General features: G+C 54.0%; 6 protein-coding genes across 6 annotated transcripts; 3 read left to right on the top strand and 3 right to left on the bottom strand.

Annotated features, from left to right (window-relative positions):
- Positions 1-3,706: 3,706 nt before the first annotated feature.
- N656DRAFT_786329 (uncharacterized protein) lies at positions 3,707-6,689 on the top strand (the record flags this gene model as incomplete). The annotated part of the gene is made up of 3 exons (XM_064816510.1): positions 3,707-4,949; positions 5,013-5,395; positions 5,457-6,689. 3 exons carry the CDS (start codon positions 3,707-3,709, stop codon positions 6,687-6,689), a joined length of 2,859 nt encoding a protein of 952 aa, XP_064675203.1.
- Positions 6,690-9,030: 2,341 nt separating this feature from the next.
- N656DRAFT_773803 (uncharacterized protein) lies at positions 9,031-10,002 on the bottom strand. The gene is made up of 2 exons (XM_064814133.1): positions 9,610-10,002; positions 9,031-9,557 (listed from the first exon to the last, which is right to left on the bottom strand). Exons 1-2 carry the CDS (start codon positions 9,655-9,657, stop codon positions 9,441-9,443), a joined length of 165 nt encoding a protein of 54 aa, XP_064675202.1. The 5' UTR covers positions 9,658-10,002; the 3' UTR covers positions 9,031-9,440.
- Positions 10,003-13,696: 3,694 nt separating this feature from the next.
- Positions 13,697-15,044, top strand: N656DRAFT_699604 (zf-DHHC-domain-containing protein; the record flags this gene model as incomplete). The annotated part of the gene is made up of 3 exons (XM_064810797.1): positions 13,697-13,805; positions 13,878-14,315; positions 14,386-15,044. 3 exons carry the CDS (start codon positions 13,697-13,699, stop codon positions 15,042-15,044), a joined length of 1,206 nt encoding a protein of 401 aa, XP_064675201.1.
- An 853-nt stretch (positions 15,045-15,897) lies between these two features.
- On the bottom strand, positions 15,898-16,508 carry N656DRAFT_773799 (uncharacterized protein). The gene has a single exon (XM_064814132.1). It carries the CDS (start codon positions 16,312-16,314, stop codon positions 16,057-16,059), a length of 258 nt encoding a protein of 85 aa, XP_064675200.1. The 5' UTR covers positions 16,315-16,508; the 3' UTR covers positions 15,898-16,056.
- A 3,815-nt stretch (positions 16,509-20,323) lies between these two features.
- On the top strand, positions 20,324-22,450 carry N656DRAFT_764808 (DNA/RNA polymerase; the record flags this gene model as incomplete). Its single annotated transcript, XM_064813357.1, has 3 exons — positions 20,324-20,547; positions 20,613-20,750; positions 20,818-22,450. The coding sequence occupies 3 exons, from the start codon at positions 20,324-20,326 to the stop codon at positions 22,448-22,450; spliced, it is 1,995 nt and encodes a 664-aa protein (XP_064675199.1).
- Positions 22,451-22,855: 405 nt separating this feature from the next.
- N656DRAFT_51218 (uncharacterized protein) lies at positions 22,856-23,575 on the bottom strand. Its single transcript, XM_064809908.1, has one exon. It carries the CDS (start codon positions 23,439-23,441, stop codon positions 22,956-22,958), a length of 486 nt encoding a protein of 161 aa, XP_064675198.1. The 5' UTR covers positions 23,442-23,575; the 3' UTR covers positions 22,856-22,955.
- Between the last annotated feature and the right edge of the window lie 276 nt (positions 23,576-23,851).

The raw sequence follows: 23,851 nt of genomic DNA, 5'->3' as shown, positions 1-23,851 counted from the left end.
GAACCTCTGGGCGCCAAGACATGAAAGGTTTGGGACCTGACTTGTACGGAAGTCTCGGGGCGGGCCGAGTCTGTAACGACCTCTCGCCAACATTTCCAACTTCGCAGACCAACCCCCATTAGATTCATAGCGAGGCGGGATATTTAGGCAATCCGTATAGGTTATTCCACGCTATATATGTGGGTTCATCCCCCGATTACAGGCGAGATTGCATTGTACACACCCAACCAGACGCACGATACAGGGAGAAGAAAGAGCTACAAGGCGATGCTGCTGGCATCGTCAAGTTTCAGCTGTCGACCGGAGGGGCCATCGCCCAACCTTGGACCAGGTAACAGCACAACGTCTGCTGGTTCTGGGCTCATTTATGCCAGATTATGTACCCACACAGAATCCTAGTCAAGGGGCGGATGGGAAGTCATCGATATCCACGGGGTTTACCTACTTAGACTTACTCCCAGCTTTACAGGTTGTCTCCTGCCTGCCTCTCAACTTATTTGGCCATATACACGGCATCATAAAATTACGAGAATTAGATCGAACTTGGCTAATCATGATCTCCCTAATGCTAACGTGTTGATACCGGAGAATATAACGATAAGGCGAACTGAGTTGGGGAAGCCTGAGGAACCGTCCGTCAGTCCCCATGGATTTTCAAGCTCAACCGACCACATCAGATGCTCGAGATCAGCGACGGGACTGCAGTGTGATCAAGTGAATTTCACATAGGTTCCAGTGCAATAGAAGGTATTGTACCAAGAGCTCTCCTTCCATACCCGCAGTCTAAGTCACAAGTCTGCTGAAAAGTTGACCACCTGTTTGTTTCGGTTTGAAGCAGGATATCGAAGTAACATCCCGCATAGCCTACTCGCCGTATCAAAAGAGGGGGATTGGAATTTGCTCTTCCCTTAACCCAAGGGGATGCTGGCGGCAGCCGCAACTCGTTCAGACAGCCGATGTCCAGGCGATGTCCGGCTCAGAGTTGCATTACCAATGCCTTGAGGATACGAAATATGTCCCAGAAGCCTCCTCACTTTTCTGCTTGCCTTATAACTTACGTGATTGCCGCTTTAGTCACCTTTCGGCGTGAGTAAGGGCACCCAGTCTTGTGCACTTTCATTTTCAGCACCGCTCAGTTTCTGAAACCAACAAACCAACCCTTGTTATTGTGTCCAAGATAGGCATCGCTCTTCCGGCCAAGCTGGAAAGACTAAGGTAGTATCAAGCTAGCAATAGCAGTATGGTAGATACTGTCGACTCTATTTTCACCTTCGGAGTATCCTCGAGCCTGAGTCGAGTTACAGCTTTGCCATCACAATGCTGGATGGAAACGCTCAGTACTTGGTAAAATGCCATGAACTGTGGCCGCCGTCCTGCAGGTCGTCTTGATAGCAGCGGCGGACAGCTCTGTCATATCATGAATCTCACTTGAGAACGCGGCTGACCGAGGAGGGGGTGGCCCAGGGAAGGACGATGGGTGAAATTGCTGTACAAAGCAGGATTCTACTTGATATAGTGAAAAGAAGAAGAGGATGTGCTTTCCAAGTCAAAGGCAGTTAAATTGATGCCCTCGGAGGGTTTTCACAGCAAAAGGAGTTTTACTGGGTGCTGCTGCCTAAGATTGGGGTTGTGACTACATGCAGAGGAGAGAGGAGGGGTAGGGGATCCGTCGAAGGATACCAATTCCCATCTCCCATTCTACGTTGAAGCAGAGTAGTAGTAGTCAGTCGGGTATGGAACTCACTTCGTTTTGCACCTGCCGCTGTGTATCGGTCTCGCCAAACGAAACGCAAGGTTGATGTCCCCGGGGTTGTAATCCTTCGAGGCGATTTGCCTGAAAGTATGACCTTGCTGCCCAATATATATACATATAGTACAAGCAAATATGGGAATCAAATTCCGAGGCGTGGGTTCATTGAGGCGAGCGGATGGTGTAAGTTGGCGGCCGTCTGGTGATTCGAACCCACATCGAGAGCGTGGTCCTTGGCTGGTTAGCAAGCAGGGCAAATTCTAGAATGGGCACTTCTTGTCGCAAACGGCGGCGACCCCGGAAATAGGTAGCACATGTTGACCAGGTCCCCTCCAGGCAGATGGACTACTTTAGGCACCTTAGTAAGGAGGTACTCACGGGACTGGTGCCATACTCAAGGTATGTATGGAGCTGAATGGAGGAAGAATATCGAGCGTAGAGTAGCACCAAGGAATTCAGGGGGTTGTCCTCTTTGCGCATGTCAACGAAAACAAGATCATCATCGGGAATGGCAACATATAGCCGTCTTCTTTGAATGAAGCTGTTGTTGCGGTGCGGCGATTTCCAACCCATCACCGTGCATCCGAGAGTGGTCCCAACCTGGAAGTTACCGTTTTGTTCCTGTCATGACAACAATGCCTGTTCCCCTCAACTCCAATCTTTGAGTCTTTCCAGCCCAGTGCCTCTCACCGAACGTTAGCCGCTCCGCCCCGGGCCCAGTCCCCTCTCCGCAAACTAAACCTGAGTCGTAGACGGTTCATTGGAACTGACCAAGCAAAATGCTTGAGACTTGAAGAAAGGCCTGCCTCCGGGCCGCATACTACCATCCACAAAACCCGCTGCAGCAAAACGCACAAGCCAGGTCAGAGGACAAAAAAGGCACATGGCAGATAACCGAAACCAGCTCGATGGGGTGGTGCAAAGTACTGAGGTAGCCTGCTGGTTGCCGCCGTCGGGCCGGATCGGGGCAACCCTCCCCTGGAACTGCTCGGTTCCCCCTTGGGGCCAGCGAAGGAGGTGATAGCTCGTATAGAGTAGACTTGCACTTGCACGGTGCATGGCCTCGGAGGAGGAGCTCGGGTGGCACCGACGCTACTCGGTACGGTCAATGGGTGTTGAGAGGGGTGGGGATTGGGGATGAGGTGCCATTGCCTGGGCAGTCTTGACTCTTGAGAGCAGGAGCACGGGAACCTGAAGTTAGAGTAGGCACTGTACTTATACAAACAATACCAGCTGGTAGATGGATGCTTTAGGTTTTTGTGTCGTTTTGACCATTGCCCTTGCTACGTACTGTACTCGCCTTGTTTGCTAGGGTCCATCTCTCCGTTAGCAATGAGGTAGGTGTAGCACTTACGGGTGGCCCATTCATCCACCACCCCCCAAGCCCAGCCTCTTCCCTTTAAATACTTTGGGTAGGCCCCCTTGCTTCCAATCCGCTTCTTCTTTCTCTCCTCCACACCTGAACCCAAGCAATTTGCATTTGCTCTCCCCACCCCTGTCCAACTACACTACAACTACAACAAGGCTATGCGAGGTTGTGGGCATTGTTTCTATACCATTGCAACCTCTGCGCGCCTCGGATGGCAACCGTGCAACTTACGGCATAGTTTGCAATTGCTTTGCCTGCGTCGTCTTTAGGTTTTGAGCAGGTTGCACCCCCAGATATCGCGCCCTTCTCCCTGAGAGCTCGCGTGTTCCTGGCCACAAAATTGCTCCCGCACCCGACCTGACATCCGCCCCCCCCCCTTTCTGTTTTCGCTGCATTTGCACCCGCGCCGCGTCTGGGCGGACCGAACTCTCCGCTCACTCAGCTCACTTAGCCAGTCAGCCTAGGTATTACATACCATTGCCCAACGCCCACAACGCGTTTGCACTTCGCATCTAGCTTGAAAAATATTAGCAGGCAACTCACCACCATCGTCGCGTCAGCCACCTGCGGCAATGGCGGTCGTGGAAATGGCGCCGGCAATGGCCGACCTGAGCGCCTTGCTGAGCGAGTCTAGCTTCTCGAGCACTCCCACCGACGCGTCGTCCTCTAACGCCGCGTCTCTGAGCTCCACACCTCCAACCACCGTTTCCCCAGACAGCATGTCTCTGGCCTCTGAGCCTGACATGCCCAAACTCGAGACCATTGCCGCCTCCAGCATCGAGGCCGCCATCTCGTCTCTTGCACTCCCCGAAACCGAGCAGCATGAGTCAGGCCAGCAAACGCCCCTCGGCCGCGACGCCATCATCGTTGCCGACCGGCCCCTTCCAGCCGAGCCTCCCTCGACCGGCCGGCCGCGACGCTCCCGATCAAGTCTGCCCGTCTATAACCTTGCCAAGCTGGCCGGTACCAGCCATAAAAGGCAACGCGCAGACCAAGATTCCCTTCCCGGGAAAAGGCGCCGCACCATGTCAGGGGACGCGCTCGCAAACAACGGCAATACGAATACGAAGGATGCGGTTGGCGCGAGCCGAACCTCCCGAGTCGGAGTCGCCCCGTCTGACACGGAGTCGACTGCAAACGTTAGCACACCCAAGAGCGCGCCATCCTCCAAGAGATCTGCCCCAAGCACTTCGCCGGCGCATATTACGCGTAGAGCGACGCGTCTTTCCGGCACACCTGTCGAGACGCTGGCGACCAAGCTATCGGCTCTCGGCAAGCGGGGGAAGAAGACGCTTGACAAGGGATTGGGGCGTCTGTCGCGCGAGCTGAAGCGGCTGCAAGATACAGACGAGTTCGCCCACATCGACACGCGCCCTGTCCGCTACACCGTATGGAGTAATGGGAAATACGTTGATGTAGACCCCGCGCAGGAGCCGCCCCAAGAACCTCCGCGGAAGAAAGTCAAGACCGATAGGGATGCTGCGGATGCTGTCGATGCGGCAGACAAGGTTGCTGCCGCCGAAAAGCAGGAATCCGACGCGCCCGCGACCAAGACGCGGCGCGTCAAGAAATGGCTAGATAAAGGGCTCTATGCAGGCCAGGAGGCGCCCATCGATGTACTAAAGGGCCTCACGGCTCAAGAGCGCAAGAAGCTCGCGTCCCTTCCGGAGCTCATGCCCAGTGGCAAGCCAAATCGGGCGCTCCCGATGCCCATGTATAATGGCCTGCGCATACTGATCAATGGCCGCGACTTCAAGCTGCCGTTTGATGTCTGCAATCCCCTCCCGCCGGGCCAGCCAAAGCCTGCTGCCTACCGTACCATGACCAAAAGTGAGTACTCTAGCCTGCTACCACTCGTCTATCCGGGTGCCATGTGCTAACCTGCGTTGACAGACCGTTTCGTTGGAGACGCCGGAGCCTACTGGAAGAAAACGCCCCATTTCGGGGATTTTGCGTCCAAGTGCGTCTGCAAACCCGAAGACGGGTGCGGTGAAGACTGCCAGAATCGTATCATGCTCTACGAATGCGACGAGACGAACTGCAATGTTGGTAAGGAATATTGCACGAACCGCGCCTTTCAGGACCTTCAGGAGAGGACCAAGAAAGGCGGCCGGTACCGGGTGGGCGTTGAGGTCTTCAAGACTGCCGACCGGGGCTACGGTGTGCGCAGCAACCGCTGCTTCGAAGCTGGGCAGATCATCATGGAGTACACGGGCGAGATCATCACGGAAGAGGAGTGCGAGCGCCGCATGAACGAGGTGTACAAGGATAACGAGGTGGGCGCTTACTCTTTCGGGTTTTGCAGCGTTAGAAAACCTTGCTAACGGTGACTTCTAGTGCTACTATCTCATGTCATTCGACCAGAACATGATTATTGACGCAACCACTGGTAGTATCGCGCGGTTCGTCAACCATTCGTGTTCGCCCAACTGCCGCATGATCAAATGGATCGTCTCCGGGCAGCCTCGCATGGCCCTCTTCGCCGGCGACCGCCCTATCATGACAGGCGAGGAGCTGACATACGACTACAACTTCGACCCCTTCTCTGCTAAGAACGTGCAGAAGTGCTTGTGTGGTAGTCCAAATTGCAGAGGCGTTCTCGGTCCCAAGCCCAAGGAGGTCAAGGCTGCCAAGCAGCAGCAACAGCCGCAACAGCCAGCTAAGGACGCCGAGAAAAAATCGGTAAAAGGCGTCAAGAGCTCGGTCAAAGCAGGCAAACGGAAGTTGAAGGACCCGTTTGCTTTTGACAGTGAGGACGATGACGAGGCCGAGGCCAGTACGAGGGCGATCAAAAAGCGAAAAATTGACAAAGCCTCGACTTCCCTCAAGAAGGCCCTATCAGCTACGAAAAGCGTGAAGGGGGCAAAGAAGGCAGCAAAGGGCGCAATTTCAAAGATCAAGCGGACTGTTTCGACCGTCTCGATGGGGGGAAAGAAGACCAAGACAGCGCTCACCATCACGAAAGGGGCAAAGGTGAAAGCAAAGGTGGCGCTAACCACTTCCAAGGGCATGAAGGGCAAGGTGAAAGCCAAGGCCAGCACGAAAGTGATCAAGCGCGCCACTACGACTTTTACCACTTCTGCCACCCTATCTGGCAAGAGCACAAGCGACAGAAAAGCGGGCGCAGTCAAGACAGATGGCAGGAAACCCATTCCGAAGCTTGCCACCGGCTCGCCGTCTAGGAGTCCGAGCTTGACCATTGTCGCGGCGGGGATTGGCTCTGCGGGGACGGCGGAGAAGGCTGGCGGACATCCGTCGACACCGAATAGGACAGGCCCGATGAGCGCTGAGCTGGAGACCACGACGACGACGGCGGTGACCAAGTCGGCGCGGAAGTCGACTCCCTCGTGGAAGGCTAGGGAGAACGTGGCTGTCATTAACAAGGAGAGGAAGAAGAAGGAGGGAAAGGGAAAGGAAAGCGAGAAGAATGAGAAAAGGGAGAAGGACAAGGAGAATGTCAGCGCCGCGACATCTGCAGCGTCTACCCCAAAACCGGCCAAGACAACTACCAAGATCCGGGTGATCACGACGACGGCCGGTAAGCGAGGGCTGGGTGTCGCCGATCGTTGAGTCATGGAGAATACTAAGGAGAGCTAGACCGCGTTAAGGCCGATGTGGGTAGGGAGCTGAGGGGGTGGGAGATGAAAGGGTGACGGGGAATCGATTACTTGGAGTTTTCAGGTTTTCTAATGCTGCATTTGGAATGGGAGGGCAAAGAGCCACCACGGAATGGTATCTTGCGGTAAATGGTGCCTAGGAAACGGTTATGGATATTTACGTCGTGATATGACAACCCCGTATTCGTACTTCTTGGTGGTGATGGGGTTGGGGCCCGGTATGGCGAACGCAGGAGAAGCGGGTTTGTCGTTTTTCCATCTATCTTTCTGTTTTACATATATATTTTATTCATTCTTGATCCTCATATCTGCAGGGTAGAGATGACAGGATTTCTTCAGTCGTTATTGGAGAGTCAAGTTGGCGAAGGCCGTGAGTCAACACCCCATCTGCTCTTGGCGTTTCCTGTGCGTATTTTACATAATTACTTACGGAGTTACCCCTGGTGGAACAAGTAACTTGCCATCAAGGCTCCTGCAGATCACATCCTCAGCTGCATTCTCCAGGCGATCGACCTTGCTTATTTAGGATTGCAGCACTGGACGATCACTCTTGGAAGCCAGCCCTATGTATGTATGTACAGTACACTTAACCTTACGTATGTGAATACGAAGGTACGAAATGTAACTACCTTACAATACATACAGTGAAATATACGCCTGTTACATTCTCCGTACACTTTCAGTTGTAGGTCTCGGGTCGCACCGGCGAGAAAGGTGTGTCTGTGGCAGCGTGGCTGAGACATCCCGCCATTTCCTCGGGCTCGAGGTCGGGCCTCTTTGCTTTGCTCTTCGACTCCCTTGGTCATTAACATACTCCGTACATAGCAGATCATGGCATCTAACGCCATTACCTATGTATTCACCTGTATACATGCCTGCAAGCAAGGACCCACTCTACAATGCCGGTCCGGTGAAGGTCTGGCTGATTTCGCTGGCTAAACTGACGTTGCAACTTGTTCCCCAGGGTCTTCACCGGTGATGTGCAGTTGGGTCCTGGGCTGTGTTTTGTCCGCCTCTTTTGCCCTCCTTTTCTTATTTTCCTCTTTTCCCCTGGTCAATTGACGATGATGATTGACGTGGCACGAGTGAGTCGGCATCAGTTTGAAAATTTGAAGTTTGAATGCGCCTGCCGAGATGCGCGGGCTCGGAGGGCATCTGGTTACAACTACACTACATTCTCCAGGAACCTGAAGTATGGCTGCCTCAGTTGGAACTTGGAACAGCCCAGGTTTTCAGGTTTGCGCATCCAAGGAGCAAAAAGGGGGTGTGTGCGGAAAAAAAACGTATTGGTAATTGGTATTGAAAAAGCACTGGTAGGAATGGTGGTCTATTGTGGGTTGTTGGGTGGGTTGTTGGGTGGGTTGTTGGGTGGGTTGTTGGGTTGGTTGTTAGAGGGAAACCCAGTGCCTCTGAGGATGCAGTCTCAGGCAGTATAAATACAGAGGCCCCACCCGTTCCTTGTGCCTTCCTAACCATGTATTTCAACACCTCAAAGTAAACCCCTAGGCAGTTCCACAAGGGAGGTAACATTCTAGAACATTGGTGGAATCTGCCCAGACCTCAACGTTAAGTGTTGAACCTTGCACGGGGTTAGGCTACACTACACTAAACATCCACGTCTACGTCAGCAGAGAGGGCTTCTGGCGGTGTGTACGGAAATCAACAATGCCTCACGAGACTAGGTATAGCAGTTTGCCTTACATAGCTGCTAGGTACCGCATGTAAATTTCCACTCCACGCGAAGCCTAACCACGCCTAGGTACTAGCGCTTGGCAGACAACACATTTGAGGGCGCCGGGGCGCGCACTAGACTTGGAGACGACGAACAAAAGTCCGCGACCTAGAATCCGGTGTTGTGGCGAAATTTCCGCAATTTGGGATACCTCGGCCTGGGTCACCAGGGGTGAGTGGAAATTGGGTGGTTGACACCTAGGTATGGAATAGGCAAGACCATGTAACCTTGACACAGCAACTCCCCAGGCAGATAGTTCACGCTGCTCGGTGGGGAACTATGAAGGCTCACTGGCGCGTCCAGTTACAGCCGGCAGATCGCTGCTCCATATGCGGTTGGTTCTGGGAAGTTGGGAATGCAACGATGGGTCAGATTCAGAGTCATCATGCAGGAGCATCCGCACATGAACGCAGTATGCGCAACAACATCCATGCCATGCCATGCCCGCCGGCGACCGGCATCTCTCTGGGCTCACTTGATCACGTCATGGTTGCGGTGAGCTGATATCCTTGGACGAAACAACTGGCGGACCTGCCAAAACATCGGAGAGGGGTGTGAGGACGGTCAAGAGATATATGCCCAATGTATAGTTGTAGATTCTTGATCCTAAGCACAACTCCCTCACCGCCGAGATGCCTGAGCTCGCGCTGGTACCATCTACTCTAGCTAGTCCCTCTATAGCTCCATGATCCCAAAAACGAAATGTCGAGGTCCGGCCTCCGCATCAATGCATAACCAGAATTGTTGTGAAGTCAAATCAATACCCAAAAATCAAAATCCAAGCCATATTGCTCATTTCCCTTTCCTCTGAAAAACCAAATTGCAGATGGCCACTCCGGACATAGAAAATAGCCTTGGGATGTCGCGAGGCAAACCAAGCCAGAGAGGCTATGCCGTTTCAAATTGCATGACCCGAGGCGATATTTGTCATCCAGAAAAGGTCTGCTTCTGTGATGACCGAGAACGAAGGTTTCAGCGGCGAGTCGACCTCTTCTCTTTGGTGATGGTGCAGCTTTGGCACACGTGTAGACCGCAGCTGGGGCAGTGAGCCACCAATCTGAGGTTCTGGGGGCCCTCGCCACAGTTGCACTACATCGATAGTCAGCGCGGAGAAATGTCATTCATGGGGCATGGTCCTTACGCAGAACCAGATGGTAACCACTTTGGCGCTTGAAGATTCCTTCGGCATGGCGACTGCAAGAGGCGTTTGCGGCCGAGATTCAAGAATGAGGAAGGGCTTAAAGTACAGACGAGAAGCTCAACGAGACGCTAGGCTGCTTGGGCGGTCGACTTTCGAACTGGATACTGATCCTGCGTTGGAGAACGATGATAACAACGATGATTCGAGGTAGGGACTCGAACATTTTATAGATTACTTGGGACTACCAAGGGAGAGAATAGAAAAGGAATTTGGAAGGTTTGGCATTGCCTCAATACAATTCCAACCCGCCTTCCCCTGACTAGGAGTGTCGATACCTAGGCGGTCTTGCAGCAGTCGATTAGGCCGCTACGTAGCTGCGCCATAGTTGCCCACTTGGAAACCGGATAGAATCAGGCAATCGAGCTTGAAGCCTGCGAGGACAAGGCGAACCAAGGAGGCGCGAGAAGCTTCCGGTGATTGTTCCACTGGGAATCCATAGAAGCACGGTGGTGTTTGCCGTTGCGGGACCTGGGACCTGTGACTTATGACAACGCCGGGCAACGTTGGTGGTCAGAAGGCCCCGCAACCAGTCGATAGCTGTTGAGATGCCGGCGTGATGCTTCATTGGAGAGCATGCGCGATGGGCACTGCTTCGCATGCTTTCAATCTCGGTAGTTGCCCCGTAGGCGCAGCGTCTAAGCTTTTTGGGCACCTAGGCCAGGGCGCGAAAAGGGGATCGGTAGGTGGTACGCGACTTATCGAAGAGCTCAGGGCGATGTCGAGTTCAAACTCCTGAGTGCCAGACCCTGAAATCCGGGGCTCGGGCAAACGACAAGCCACTGCACAGGTCTGCGGTGAGGATGCCAGCTAAGCATCCATTTCCCCCGCTCTTTTTGGCAGCAAAGCGCAAACTCTTGATCAACGCTCTGTGCTGCACGAGGCCCGGACCTGATTAGTGGTAAGAATTGTCGCCGTTAATGAAACAGAAAAAAGCCGTTACTAACAGGTCGCACTAGCTGGTCGGGAGCTGCAGGTACAGTAATGGCTCGAGAGTAGGTAAGCAGGTAGGGTACGTACCACATGAGAGATGCGGCTCTGCGCCTTGACTGGTGTGTAAGAGAGTGGCACACAATCGATGAGGGGTACCGTAATTGTACAGAACTCTCCATCCTGCCCCTCGCTTTGCCCGTCAAAACAAGCTTGCTGCTCTCTTCAACAACCCAAGCCCAAGCTTTTCTGCACTGCTTCACCGATAGCCGACGTTTCACCTCACTCATCGGGTTGCGCACAAGGCACTTGGGGTGAAATGTGGTGTGGCTGAGTGTGAGCGGAGAACGCTGCGTTTGCATCATTTCCAGCCAGCACTTGACCGCCGGCTCTAAGAGCCCCGCCTCTAGCAGTGCTGCCTTGGGATGTGGAATGAAAAAAACTCAAGCAGCAATTGTCCCATGTCTGAGTCACCAAGAAAAATGCGGCTCTGCTTTTTCCCTGCTGGTGCTCCAGGATTCAAGCGTAGCAGCCCGGCGCTGTAATTGAATGTGACGTGCAGGCCCAGTCATGCGCCGCCTGATTGATGAGGTTGAGCCGTACAACTGCCACCCCAGGGCGGAACCGGCCGATTGCAAAGGATCCGACCTTGAAATTCAGAATTGACATTCTTTTCTTTCGCCGGGCGGTTGGCTCCAATCGGTACGGGTAATCTCGTCAATTCGGTAACGAATCCGGAAACCAGCTAGGCTGCCCGACTTTGCAGCCCTCAGCTGCGTGTGCAACACACAGGCCGAGCAAGAGGATCAACCCGGAGAGATGAAGGAAAGAATGAAATAAGACGAAGAAGAACGAAAGAAACTAGAAGTGAGAGAGATGGGATCGCCCACAAGCAACAGCCGGGACGGACCTCCCAAACTTCGGTCGCTCAAGGTCTGGTACCCCAACCGTCCTATTGGCTCCCGAGCTGATATACTGGACGGGTAAGCGGACGGCTTCATCCCGCAACCAGGTCTCCGACGTCGATATTAGTTCCGGATAGGACTTTGCTGACGACGTTGATAGCGACTCTGTCTGATCGCCGCTGTGAGCTGCCGCTCAAGGATACCGGCTGCTGTATAGATGGTGCAAGTTCTGAAGCGGCGATATCGATGCCGTCCATGTTGCTGTCGTTGTTATCGCACACCCCCAGGTTCGATTTTGGTGGATGCTGATCGACCTCCATTGGGCGGTAGTCCGTGATGGTCAATCGAACCCTCCACCGCCGTTCACATAGCCCTAATCAATCGTAGGGATCCGGTAAGTGCATCGAGTTCTTGTTGTTGACAGTGTATCTGCAGCGGGAGGATTTAGAGGAAAATGCCTCCTTCCAGATTGACTCGGCGGGCATGGGCTGCCACCCCCTTTGTAGGCAGTCGGCTTTGGCTTTCAGCATGAGGCTCTGTTGGTCGTGGGCTGAAAGCACAAGGCCCTCCATTTCAGAGGCCAACCCCCTATGACAAGATGGTGGTGAGCCTTCCTTGTGCATGGCGTCGATTTTCCAAATCATTTGGGTACCCTGCTTCTGACTCGCATGGACGCCTCTCGGTTTTCTGTCAGGTGCGCTGCCTGGAGTCGGAGGCGGATGAACTTGACTGATTAGGAGGTCTCGCTCTACCTGCCATCCTGGAGGCATATCCAAACGAGCAGACATCCCTCATCGTGGATGTTGAAAGCCGGGCCACTCTTGGCCGGGGCGTTAGGGCTGAGGCCGCCACCACATGTTTGCAGGCAGAATGGTGTGGCGCCTTAATCAACATGTTATCATGCATCGGCCGACCGGTCGATTCAACGGCAGTCAAGTCGCTATAGGTCTGCACTGGGTGTTGCGAGTCTGGGACTGTTGGCCAGGTGGGCTGACCTGAGCCATATTAGCCACTAGGGTTTAAACCAACCTGGCGCAAACAGTATGTCTGCCATGCTTGGCCAGAGGCAGGCTAGAATGACGGGCATGTTGCACTGGGCTCGGTGCATAACGTTATTGAACACTTGTCGATGGTGTCTTCAAGAGCTTAAATGGTCAAACGTTGGGCGCCGAACACAGAGCCGCATCTCCAGATTCTAGGTGGGCCAATTGTGGTGTAGCCAATAGTTCGGCAAGCTTCTCGTGATCCGGGAAACGACTGATTCGTCAGGTACAGAGTCGTCATCTAGTAGGCTGATGGGTGTGTTTGTAAGACTGACACATTGTTCCGTCCATTGGCTAAGCGTCAGCAGGCTCAGCTAGGATGTCGTCAGCGTTGTTGTTCTTGAAGAGTGATGAAGCAGGAGGAATTGATTTCTTAGCATCGGGAAGTAAGCAATGTGTATACCTACACCGACATGTGGATGCAAATCTGAAGCGGTTCTTCTTACCTTACATCCCGCACCTATACTTCACCTCTACCTGGCAATTGGAAGCAATGCACAGCCTGCCGCAAATGTGAAATGGCTGGTAGCGACCCAACTTTACAGGACAGTGCCTGATAGTGCTAGAATGATGCGCAGGCAGGCAAGGTCTTGACCATGTGAGGTTTGCGTGCAGTTAGTTGTAAGACAGAGTTTCAAGTTGGCAGGTGTGAGGGAATGCACCAAATATTAGATGTTAATGAACTTGCAATTTGACACTGTGTAAAGTTCCTTCAAGGCTTCAAGCAGACTCGGAGCTGGAGTGGGCAAGAGCTCCACTCATGTCCGGCCAAAACTGTGGGGCTTGTCGGCAAAGCGCCCGGTTCACGCACCCATTCGTCCCCAAACCAACGTCATCCCGGAGCAAGGTCTGCACCTGCGCCAACGGCAAAAAGGCTGAGCCCCCGGCGGCCAACGCAACCCCCGTGCCGATTTCAGACCGGATGCAGCCCAGGAATTCCTGAACATCACCCGGTAACCGGTCGGCATGCGCGCAATCGGATAGCATACCTTGATCCGAGCCATCGGATTTCATTCGCCGGCCGGAGACCCCTCTACAAGGCTGTCGCAATCCGGTACCCTCTCTTTCCGTCCGTTGTTTACCAATTGTCCTTTCGCCCCGTCAAGCTTCAACAAACTTTGACAGTACGGCATTCGCTTCCTCAAGGACGCCATGGTATCGGCTCGTCGCGCAGATACACGATGGGTGACGCGCCTGATTCCCGTCTTCCTCGCTGGCTGCGTCGGCTTAGTTACCTATGTAATCGTCAAACGGATATGCCGTAGGTCATCCAGTTCCCTCACAATTCTCCCTCCGTTGCGCTCCCTACTGACATGTTCCAATCCTCCCCCAGTGGACTACTTGTCAGCCAGCGAAAACAGGCCCGGGACTGCGATTAGTCTCCTCGTCCTCTACTTGGTCTTCTTCGCTTTGATGCTCCTGTGCTACTTTCGGACTTTCTTTGTCATCCAATTCAACCCGGGAGTAACTCCCCTTGGTCCGAAAGCAATCGAGCAGGAGCGAAACGGAAAGGGGAAGAGACGCCGCGAGAGAGACCTCGAGGCCTCAGTCAGATACGAGGCGCGGCCCGACGACAATCCCGATAGCCCCGGGCTTGAGGCCTTTTACAGCAAGGACGTGTTTGTGTGCGATACGGATGGTCGGCCGCGATGGTGCAGCTCTTGCTGTAACTGGAAAATCGACAGGGCACACCACTGCAGTGAGCTCGAAAGATGCGTCAAGAAGATGGACCACTACTGCCCGTGGGTGGGCGGTATTGTTGCCGAGACATGTAAGTGTAAATCCTGCAGTCCGCAGCCCCACGCAACCTGAAGAAGCTAACTCGACGGCCATTCCTTCAGCCTTCAAATTCTTTGTTCAATTCACATTTTACGCGACTCTATACTATATTGTCGTGATTGTTACGGCCGTGATATACATTGAATCAAACGCCCGCAACGAGGCTAGCATTGACGGGTTCGCCGTCGCCGTGCTAGCGATTAGTGCTCTCTTCGGGCTATTCACCTTCACCATGACGGCAACCTCGGTGCGCTACATCCTGGTCAATTTCACGACTGTGGATTATGTAAAATCGAAAACTCTCGTGCACCAGCTCGCTATCCGCGTTCCTCGAGGCACCCCGTCATGCCAGGACTATCCGGTCATTACCTACCCGCTGCCCAAGCCTGTGCCAGGGCAAGCAGCTGCGAGCGAGTCATCCTGCTCCCGGGACCAGCTCGCGACGCGCAGTTTTGCCATTGTCAAGACCGAGATGGGCGAGAACCCCTGGGACCTGGGCTTTTACCGCAACTGGATATCGGTCATGGGGGACAACATCATCGACTGGCTTCTTCCCTTTACCTTGTCCCCATGCGTGTCTTATGAGAGTAATGAGAGTTTTTACGAGATGGGGCCCCTTGTTCAGCGATTACGGGCGAGGTTCCATCTACCCGAATTGTCGGACGAGCTCCAGAAATCAGAAATGGGCGAGCGGGAAGCAGAGGTCATACACGGGGTTTAACGGTACATGAATTTAATGACTTACGCGCGAAGAGATACCCAGAAGTTCTGCCGTGTGTCTGCGGCCACGGCATGGTTGGAGTGTGTCACAGTTATTCAGTTCCCGTCTGGATTAGAGTTAGGTATGTCCTGCATTCGACTGTCTGATTAGGGCGGCTGTCATGTACTTAATGCATTAAATGTTACTTTTCGCCCCTCCTCGGGGACCTGAGTTAGCATCTCAGTTTGCAGACCAGTCTCACTAGAGGAAAGAGCCTGTCTTTGATGGCATGCCCCTTCTGCCTTGGAGCTTGAAGATTACCCAAGTTCATGGCAAGTGCTACTTAGACAAGGTGGACAGGCGGCCAACCGAGGTCCATGGCGGTTTCCAGTTGTTCTTAATGTACTTGACTCTGACGTTCCTGATCGTGTCACGGTACTTCGGGTGGCCATGACCTGTGTTAGTGCGGCCAAAATTTTGTATGCAAAAACGATCCTCTCTACTACCGTCTTTAACATGGCAGCCTCCTACCAGAGGTTCCCGCGACTTAAGGGATGCAGGGAGGCAAGCGACAGGCACAAGCCAACTGTGGTGGAAGGCCGCTGGGTGGGCTCAAGCTATTCATATCCGGAAAGTTGCCCTCGCATCCAGCATTGCAGAGAAACACTGGCCAGGCTTGCACGTGGAGCTTCAGGCTTATCTTAATACATCTTGGTAGCATTGCATGCTTACGAATGGTGCGAGTGAATATCATGCACCACATGTCCATCGCGACCAGAACCTCGATGTCTGGCTGCGCCTCGGGATTCCCCATGTTATAAAATCATAGCAATATTATCAGGATCATATGGTGCACATGAGAAGTATAGATATAGCAAGAATAGGTACTGAAACATCTCCTTCTCTATGGTGTAACGAAAGTCCAACTCTAAGCTGCCCCCGAACCCCTTCCGGTCCACCTCACAAGTGTCTATCTAATCCACACCTGCCTCCCTCAACCAACCCCCTGAAACTACTACCTCATCTCCTCCCTCTACTCGGCCGGCTTGCAATCCTCGCACCCATCCGTGTCATGCTCGCAATCAACGCAGCGAGTGCTCAGTGCCGTGTTGACGTGGGTGCCACATTGGCAGCAAGCGAGAAGACTCTCGACGCCGGGGGGCGTTGGCGGCGGTGGAGGTAGCTCTTCCTCCTCCTCGATCACGAGCTGGTCGTCCTCGTTTCCGTTGTCCGCACTCGACCTAGGAGAAGAAGGCAAGGGGGTAAGCATACATTGCCAAATGGGTCCCATCTCGAACTCACATCTCTGGCGAGAAAGGGGGGCCGAGAGTGTCTTTGGAGCTTAGGGGTTTTCAGAGGCCGGATAAGGACAAGGCCGTGGAAAAGCTGGCGATTCAGTTTGATAGGAGAGACAACTCACTTGTCGGTGTTGAGCCGTGATGACTTTTCGAACTAGGAGCGTCTTCCACCGCCGATTTATACAACGGATACCGCAGAGAGCCGTCGTAATTCTTCCATCTTGCCCGATTCAAAGCCACGCCAGTCCTGCGCCCGGCTACTGTTCGTTGTTTGTCGCCGTCTTCTTGGTGAAGAGATGACTGGAATAGCCGGTAGGGAGAGTCACGTCTTGGGCGTGACGGTTTCGCAGACCATGGGAGGGCTTAGATGCCAGCGCCCGCCAGCGGACGAGGCCGGTGAGCGAGGAGCGAGTATCCTTGGGCACGGAGAATGACTGTGGGCGTGCTTGAGACCTCTGTCAAGCGCGGCTTGGACTTGACGCCTGGTTTGTAGTCAACTGCGGGCGTAGGTCTTCGATTGAGTCCATATCCTCCCGTTGGGCACATCCCGAAGACTCAGAGAGAGCCAGCAGAGTGATAGACATAGCCTCCAGACCATGGCAACGCTCGGGCACACCGAGGGGACAGCTCGCCCAGATCATCCAGGGGCTGGCAAAGGTGAGAAGAGGGCGAATAAGGAGCCGATGCTTCCATCAACCGATCACGAACCTGCGTGACGCCTTGGGACAAATTCATGCCCAAAGCCATTGAAGCGGTGAGATCCGAATAATATGCAGGAGACCGTCCCTGAGGTCATGCCGGCACTTCCTGAAGAATGTGCGGAGCGGAATGCAGGCCCGCCCGCCGATGTGCAGCCTCGCCGACGCTTCCTGGTCTTGGCCGGCCGTGAGACCCGACACAGCGACGATGACAGGGTGGAAATTCACCTAGGAGAGCAGACCATGACATGGCATTGTTTGGGGCGGAGCAGTTATCATCATTAAATGCCTGAGAGATACTGCGCCTCGCTTTCGAGGGCAAGGGGAACGAGCGCTCCTGTTCAGGATTCAACGACGCTCCGTGGACCAATCGACAACGCTCGAGGCTTATCCTGTCGATGTAGCGACAAAGAGAGTGAGACGGTGAAGGTCATGCCCAACATGTGCTTCGCTTGCCGGTGTGTTTGCTCTGAGTGTGGAAACAGGGGCGCTGGACTCTCAGGTCCACTCCTAGGGCAGCAAGGGTTCAGATAGCTTCGTTTTGGCCCAAGGCCCAGTCCATACCTTTTTTTTGGCCTTGTTCCTTCCCTGTTTTTCCTGTCAGCGTGCCTCTGGACGGCTTTGTAACACCGGCATGTAATCGAACCCGTAGCCTTGCGAAGGCTCTCTTTCGAGGTAGATGGGCTCGGATCAAGCACCCCCAAAGCTTGGCCTGGAGTGATGATGGAACCCCCATTGGCTACGCCGCATGTAAGCCGGGTCGGGCTCGAGGCGGCCTGCCTGCGCTGTGCGGCTCTTCTTAGTGTTTTTGCTGCACTCGGAAACGGGGTATGGTCGTGGTGTGTTTCCGTTCCCACTGAAGGGGCCCAAGAGGGAGGCGGTCACATTGGCTCAGACCGCGTGGCTATCCATAGAATTGCACCTTTAGCCGAAGCTAGGAAGGTAACATCAGGAATCCGGTACATGGTAGCTAGAGACGGTAAATAGGGGCCCGCCGGTCGGAGATGGGATGTGTCGGGCACTAGGGCAGACTAAACTGCTCTCCCATCCTAGTCCGTCGCCTTTTACCAAGTCCATGTTTGTTGTCGATCCGGCTCCGCCACTAGATGTGTTTTTAACGTCTGGCTCTCTTCCGAGACCGGGGGTATGGACAGCACATCTAGGTCATCTCCTTTGGGTGCTGCTGCCTTCGTTGTGCAACCTTTGAACCATTGCTCAATCACCTTGCAGGTTGCGAAAGGAGATTCGAACGAGGCGAGGAGAGGTCAGAGCAACGGCGAAGTGCTATGGAGCAAAGGAGCCTCGGAAAACAGAGGGAAGAGAAGAGAAGAGAACAGAAAAAGAACGAGAGCGGTGAAATACAAGGCAGCTGAGCTGACCTATCGATTCCAGTAGGAAAAGCAGGCGCTGGGAATGCCTCTTCACTACCTACCTAAGATTAGCTGGGTTTAAACCGACGTCTTCCCCTTGACTGTGTGGTGGGCTGCCACCCGCGGTTGCTATTCCTTGATCGGGTGGTCTGCAAGCCTTCTACAGCGTGCCATGGACGACGGAGGGGATACCATGGTGCCGAAAGGACGAAAGACGCGGTAGCTTCCGTTCTTCGTTGCTTTCTCACTTTGAATCGCCTCGAACATGCTTTCAATGGGGTGTTCCTTTGCCACCTGACTGTTAGGTTGCCGAACAGGCTAATCCGTGTATCGATGGTTGGGAGTTAAAGACCATCTCCGCCCCTATTCATTTGGGCCGACCGGGACCAAGCGTACAATACCCGTTTGTTGGGACTGCCTCTCCCAATTCCGCAACCTCCTGGCCCTCAATTACCTTCCCTCTTCTTTCCCGTTCGCCCAAACTGAGCAGTGTTACTCCCTTTTCAGGAGACGCCGCTCTTCTCCCATGCAGCTCGCAGACACTGTCACGCTTCGAGAAGAGCTGCTGCAGCTTAGCGCGGGGGTTCACACATTGGCGCCAAAAGCTAAGGCGCCGGCAACCTGGAAGATTCCAGTTGTGGTATGATTATAGTCCTGACCCAACCCACCGTTGACGCAGCCAGCTTGCGAGACACTGGAGGCCATAGGTAACGTTCAGTGCCAACAATCATAAAGCATGCAGCTCGCCAAGGGCAAAGTGTTGTACCCTTTCAGAAAACGTGCGGCGGCTCGCTATAAACCACAGGACCTGCAGCCCGGGACGGGATCACTGCGCACCATCGCACGTCGGCTCATGTTCATGTATGTCCAACGCTGTCAAACTCTGCTCTGTCGTCAAGCTGCCGGTATGCGCAGGCTGCAGCTCTGCCGTGCCGGCGCACCCTATGACAGGTGGGAATCCCCTTGTGACAGACGCCATGTCACTCTTCTGAGCAACGATCATGTTGGTATGTAGCAGTGCGATTTGGTGTGTTCATGTCCCTCGCTCTTTTGGGCAGATGGGCGTTGGGGTGGAGGCGGGGGAGAGGAAATCCGGCAATCCCGTGTCTAATGTGAACCATGTCACATCTCCGTTGCATAGGCCTGGGGCAACACAAGAACGGACTTCCCCCGACTCGATACGTCGTTGAATCAAAGGCAAGAGAACAATTCTACCTGGGTAGTCGCTTTTTGAGTGACGGTGAAGGCGAAACAGAAAACGATTGTGGAATAAAGAACAGGCCGAATAATTGAGAGAACCGGTAGTTAACAATCGGCACAGTGAGAGAGCTAGTTGGTGATATGTGGTGAGCAGAGTGTCGATCGTGACGGAGCCCAACATATTGCCAAAGCAAGAAGGAAGATTCCATTGATTCCTGTAGTGTACTGCATATGATAGCTAAGGTAGGCAGTACCGAGGACTCGCGGAGAGGGTTGTAGTTGCTGCTCAGATTCAGAATCGAACCCCTGAAGGGTAAGCCTGTATGAACTATATTCCGTACTGTGCGGAACTTGCCGCCTTGCCAGTCGATACTCCGTACTGTAACTTCCTTATAACCGAGGCGGAACCTTTAACTGTTAAACCTCCAAGCACCATTCCTTGCGGTTGAACCAATACTGGACCCTCCTGCAGTCCCAAGACGTAATTCCCCCTGCATCCATTAAGGTTGTACTGTACGCTCTCCACATGCGAATTCGAGCTGTGAATCCCACGTTCTTCGAGATCGACGTCACCCACTCAACTGCCTTTCTTCCCGTGTCTAGAACGCGCCTCGAAATCGCGCCTCCTTGTGCTCCACATCCGACTCCACGGCAAAAAGCTAATATGACAGTAGATGCAAATCACAACTGCTCCCTCCGGCTGATATCCCAGCCTGTGTCTGCTGTTCTCACCAATGTCGTCCCCGCCTAGTTCGCTCTGGGGCTCGTCTCCTGGTGATGGGCGCTCTGATGGACGACACTCACAGTTCACGTACCGGCATCTCAGCCAGATGGCCTCGTACAACACGTCATGCCCGCTCAGAGTTGTCGCTCACATCGACCTAGATTGCTTCTATGCTCAGGCCGAGATGGTTCGTCTCGGTGTGCCTGAGGACCAACCCCTCGCTGTGCAGCAGTGGTAGGTGGGACCGCCCATTGTATTTACCTACTTGGTGCTCTTCCACCGAGGCTGACTCTAGAAAGGCAGGGCCTGATTGCGGTCAATTATCCGGCCCGAGCCTACGGCATCGGGCGTCATTGCAACGTGACGGAAGCGAAGAAGCTGTGCCCTCAGCTGATCCACCAGCACGTCGCAACCTGGCGCGAGGGTGACGACAAGTGGTGCGTCCAAATCTGGCTTTTGGCATGCACTTGGTGTGAAGGAGATATGGCTAATGCCGTAACTCAGGGCCTACCGCCCGGATGCTGCGGACCATGTCGCCACAGACAAGGTATCTCTTGATCCTTATCGTCTCGAATCAAGACGCATCTTGGCCGTCATCAAGGAGCATCTACCTCATGATTTGCAAAAAGTGGAAAAAGCCGGCATCGACGAGGTGTTCCTTGATCTATCCGCCCACGCTCATGCCGTCCTCCTGGAACGCTTTCCCGAGCTAACCAGCCCGCCCCCTGACGACGACCCGTCTGCGCTGCTCCCAATGCCTCCGCTTTCCGCCCTGGAATGGCAAGCCGACGCGCTTGTGGATCTGGATGATGAGCATACCGAGTTTGACGACCCGGACTGGGACGACGTGGCCCTTCTCATCGCATCCGAGATTGTGCGCAATATCCGTGCCGCGATTCGAGAGAAGCTGAAGTATACATGCTCTGCCGGCGTAGCCAGAAACAAGCTGCTCAGCAAGCTGGGCTCTGGCCACAACAAGCCCAATCAACAAACAGTGATTCGCAATCGGGCAGTGCGCCACTTCTTGTCGGGCTTCAAGTTCACAAAATTTAGGAACCTTGGGGGCAAGTTGGGCGAGCAACTCAGGCAGGCATTCAACACGGACTCGGTTCAAGATCTCCTCGCGGTCTCTGTGGAGCAATTGAAGTCCAAGTTCGGAGATGACACGGGAGTGTGGATCTACGACACGTTGCGTGGAATTGACACCAGTGAAGTGAACTCGCGCACCCAGATCAAGTCAATGCTTTCGGCCAAGTCATTTCGGCCCAGCATCAACACCGTGGAGCAGGCAAGAAAGTGGCTCCAGATCTTTGCAGCCGACATATTCTCCCGGCTTGTCGAAGAAGGTGTGCTGGAGAACAAGCGGCGTCCCAAAACAATTACTTTGCACCATCGCCATTACGCCCAGACTCGTTCCCGCCAAAGTCCCATCCACCAAGGCCGATTGTTGGATGAGGAGACGTTGCTGAGCCTCGCCAAGAGCCTCCTGGACCAGATTGTCGCCGAAGGCCATGTTTGGCCGTGTACTAATCTCAGTCTAAGCGTTGGTGGGTTCGACCAAGGCATATCGAGAAACATGGGCATAGACGGATTTTTGCTGAAGGGCGAAGAGGCACAGGTGGTCAAGCTGGGATCAAAAATGCTGATGAAGGAGGAGGATGCCCAAGAGACCCAACCTGCAGAGAAGCGACGACGTATCGATAGCAGCGGCATCCGGCAATTCCTTACCAAAAAGGAGCAAACCCCTTGCACAGGCTCTGATGGTGCCGTCATGGGCAACAACGGCGGTGAAACGTTAGGTAGCCTGGGATCAGAAGTCTCGCCGGGTGCGGCTGGCAATCCGAATGGTCTGACTGCACCGGACGAAGCGTCTTTCTCCCAGGCCAATCACCGGCAAACATCAACCACGGTCCACCTTTGCCCTCGGTGCGACTCCCGTTTGGAGAGTTCGGAAGCGCTGCAGAACCACCAGGACTGGCACTTTGCCAAAGACTTACAGGAGCAGGAACGTGTCACATCAACATTTGTCAGCCAGCCGTCCACCGCCGGGAACGGGAGACCTGCACCAGCGCCGGTTAAAAGACCGGGAAGGCCAAAGAAGAAGGAGCGCGGGCAAAGCAAGTTAAATTTTGGGTGAGGAAGCTCTTTTGCATTGCCGAGGCAACCATGCATCGATAAACATCTGCAACATGGCAGGTGGGCCAGCTTGAACCAATCTTGCTGCCCTGTCCAACGTCGACACCCCGCAGAGGGCCGGGATACGGCGTCATCCTGTCCGGTTTTATACCGCCTTGCTGGTATGCTTGTGGTTGCAGATTCAGCAACTCGGAGGGCGCAAGGTTGATCGTCCTGGGCCCCGAGTCAAGTCGCATAGAGGGCAGGCAGACCATAGCACTGGTCGTCCAGCTAAGCATTCGGTAACACGGCTCTTCTCTGTTCATCTATCTTCTTGCCGAACCGGGCCGCAACCGAGCCGAGAACCTCCCGTCCCGATGGGCGGGGAACGGCATTTCTAGTGTACATACACTAGTTGCTTGCGTGATCCAGGGCTTCAAACGCCCCTGGGTGATTTGGCGCAGTCCACTCAATGTCGTCTTTGACTACCCGGGGGGCGATAATGGCCCTGATGCGGCAACACAGATTCAGGGGTCAAAGGGTTGGCGCTGTGGCGTGCATACGGCAACCTCAGGAGCACTGGTGCGGCGAGGTCCACAATGACATTTCAGGTCTCCTGCCCTCGACAAAGCGACAACTGGTCCGGTTTTCCCGTCTAAGCAGCGGCTGACGTTGATTGGCCGAGAGGTGGTCAGGGTGCCCTTCTGTTGCAGACAGGTTGGGCTTCCAGACGCATTGATACCCGACCAGCCCAAAGTCTCTCCGACAAGTTCTCCAATCTCGTGGCTAATAACCCCGCCAGAGTTTCGTTTTTCAAAGGAGTGTTTGTACGTCCTGCAGATACCGCTAGTCGGATGCAATGAAGCCCTTCCTGCGACCGCTGAGATAGAAGCAGGAAGGGCACAGGCGAGCATGCAATAACAGAACCATGACGCCAACGTTCGGGAACAGCACGTTGGTTGGAGGAGACTAACAAAACCCAACCGATAGTCGCTTTTGTGCTTTACGGCCATGGTGTGCTTCTATGTACATGACAATCACATAGTTTTTGATCAATGTCTTGCCATCACCTACACCGGCACCTTGGCTAGAGTTGTTGCAGGAATAGCATCAAAAAACCACATCCGTCAAAAGTTCATCGCCTAGCATTGGATGTCCTGTACCTGGTCATTCCCAGTTCAGAACCCTCCGATCTGACTCCATCCACATTTGAACCAAAGCCATATCCAATCACCGACATCGTTACACCGGGCCAAACCTTTTGGGCTACCGACGCTGGCATGGCAAAGCATAAGGCCGCGCCATTTCTACCGTCAGACTCTCCTGAAGCCCTGCGTTTCCGACTCTTCACCGTCGCCCTCAGTGGTTGGTGCAGTGGCTTCCCGGGTTTGGACTTCAGAGCTCCTTCCTGCAGCCTGCACAT

This window comes from Canariomyces notabilis (assembly GCF_033297395.1).
Source record: "Canariomyces notabilis strain CBS 508.74 unplaced genomic scaffold N656scaffold_1, whole genome shotgun sequence".
Lineage (NCBI taxonomy): Eukaryota > Fungi > Ascomycota > Sordariomycetes > Sordariales > Chaetomiaceae > Canariomyces > Canariomyces notabilis.
The sequence above is the reverse complement of the archived record's forward strand: the minus strand, read 5'-3'. Positions and strand labels throughout refer to the sequence as shown.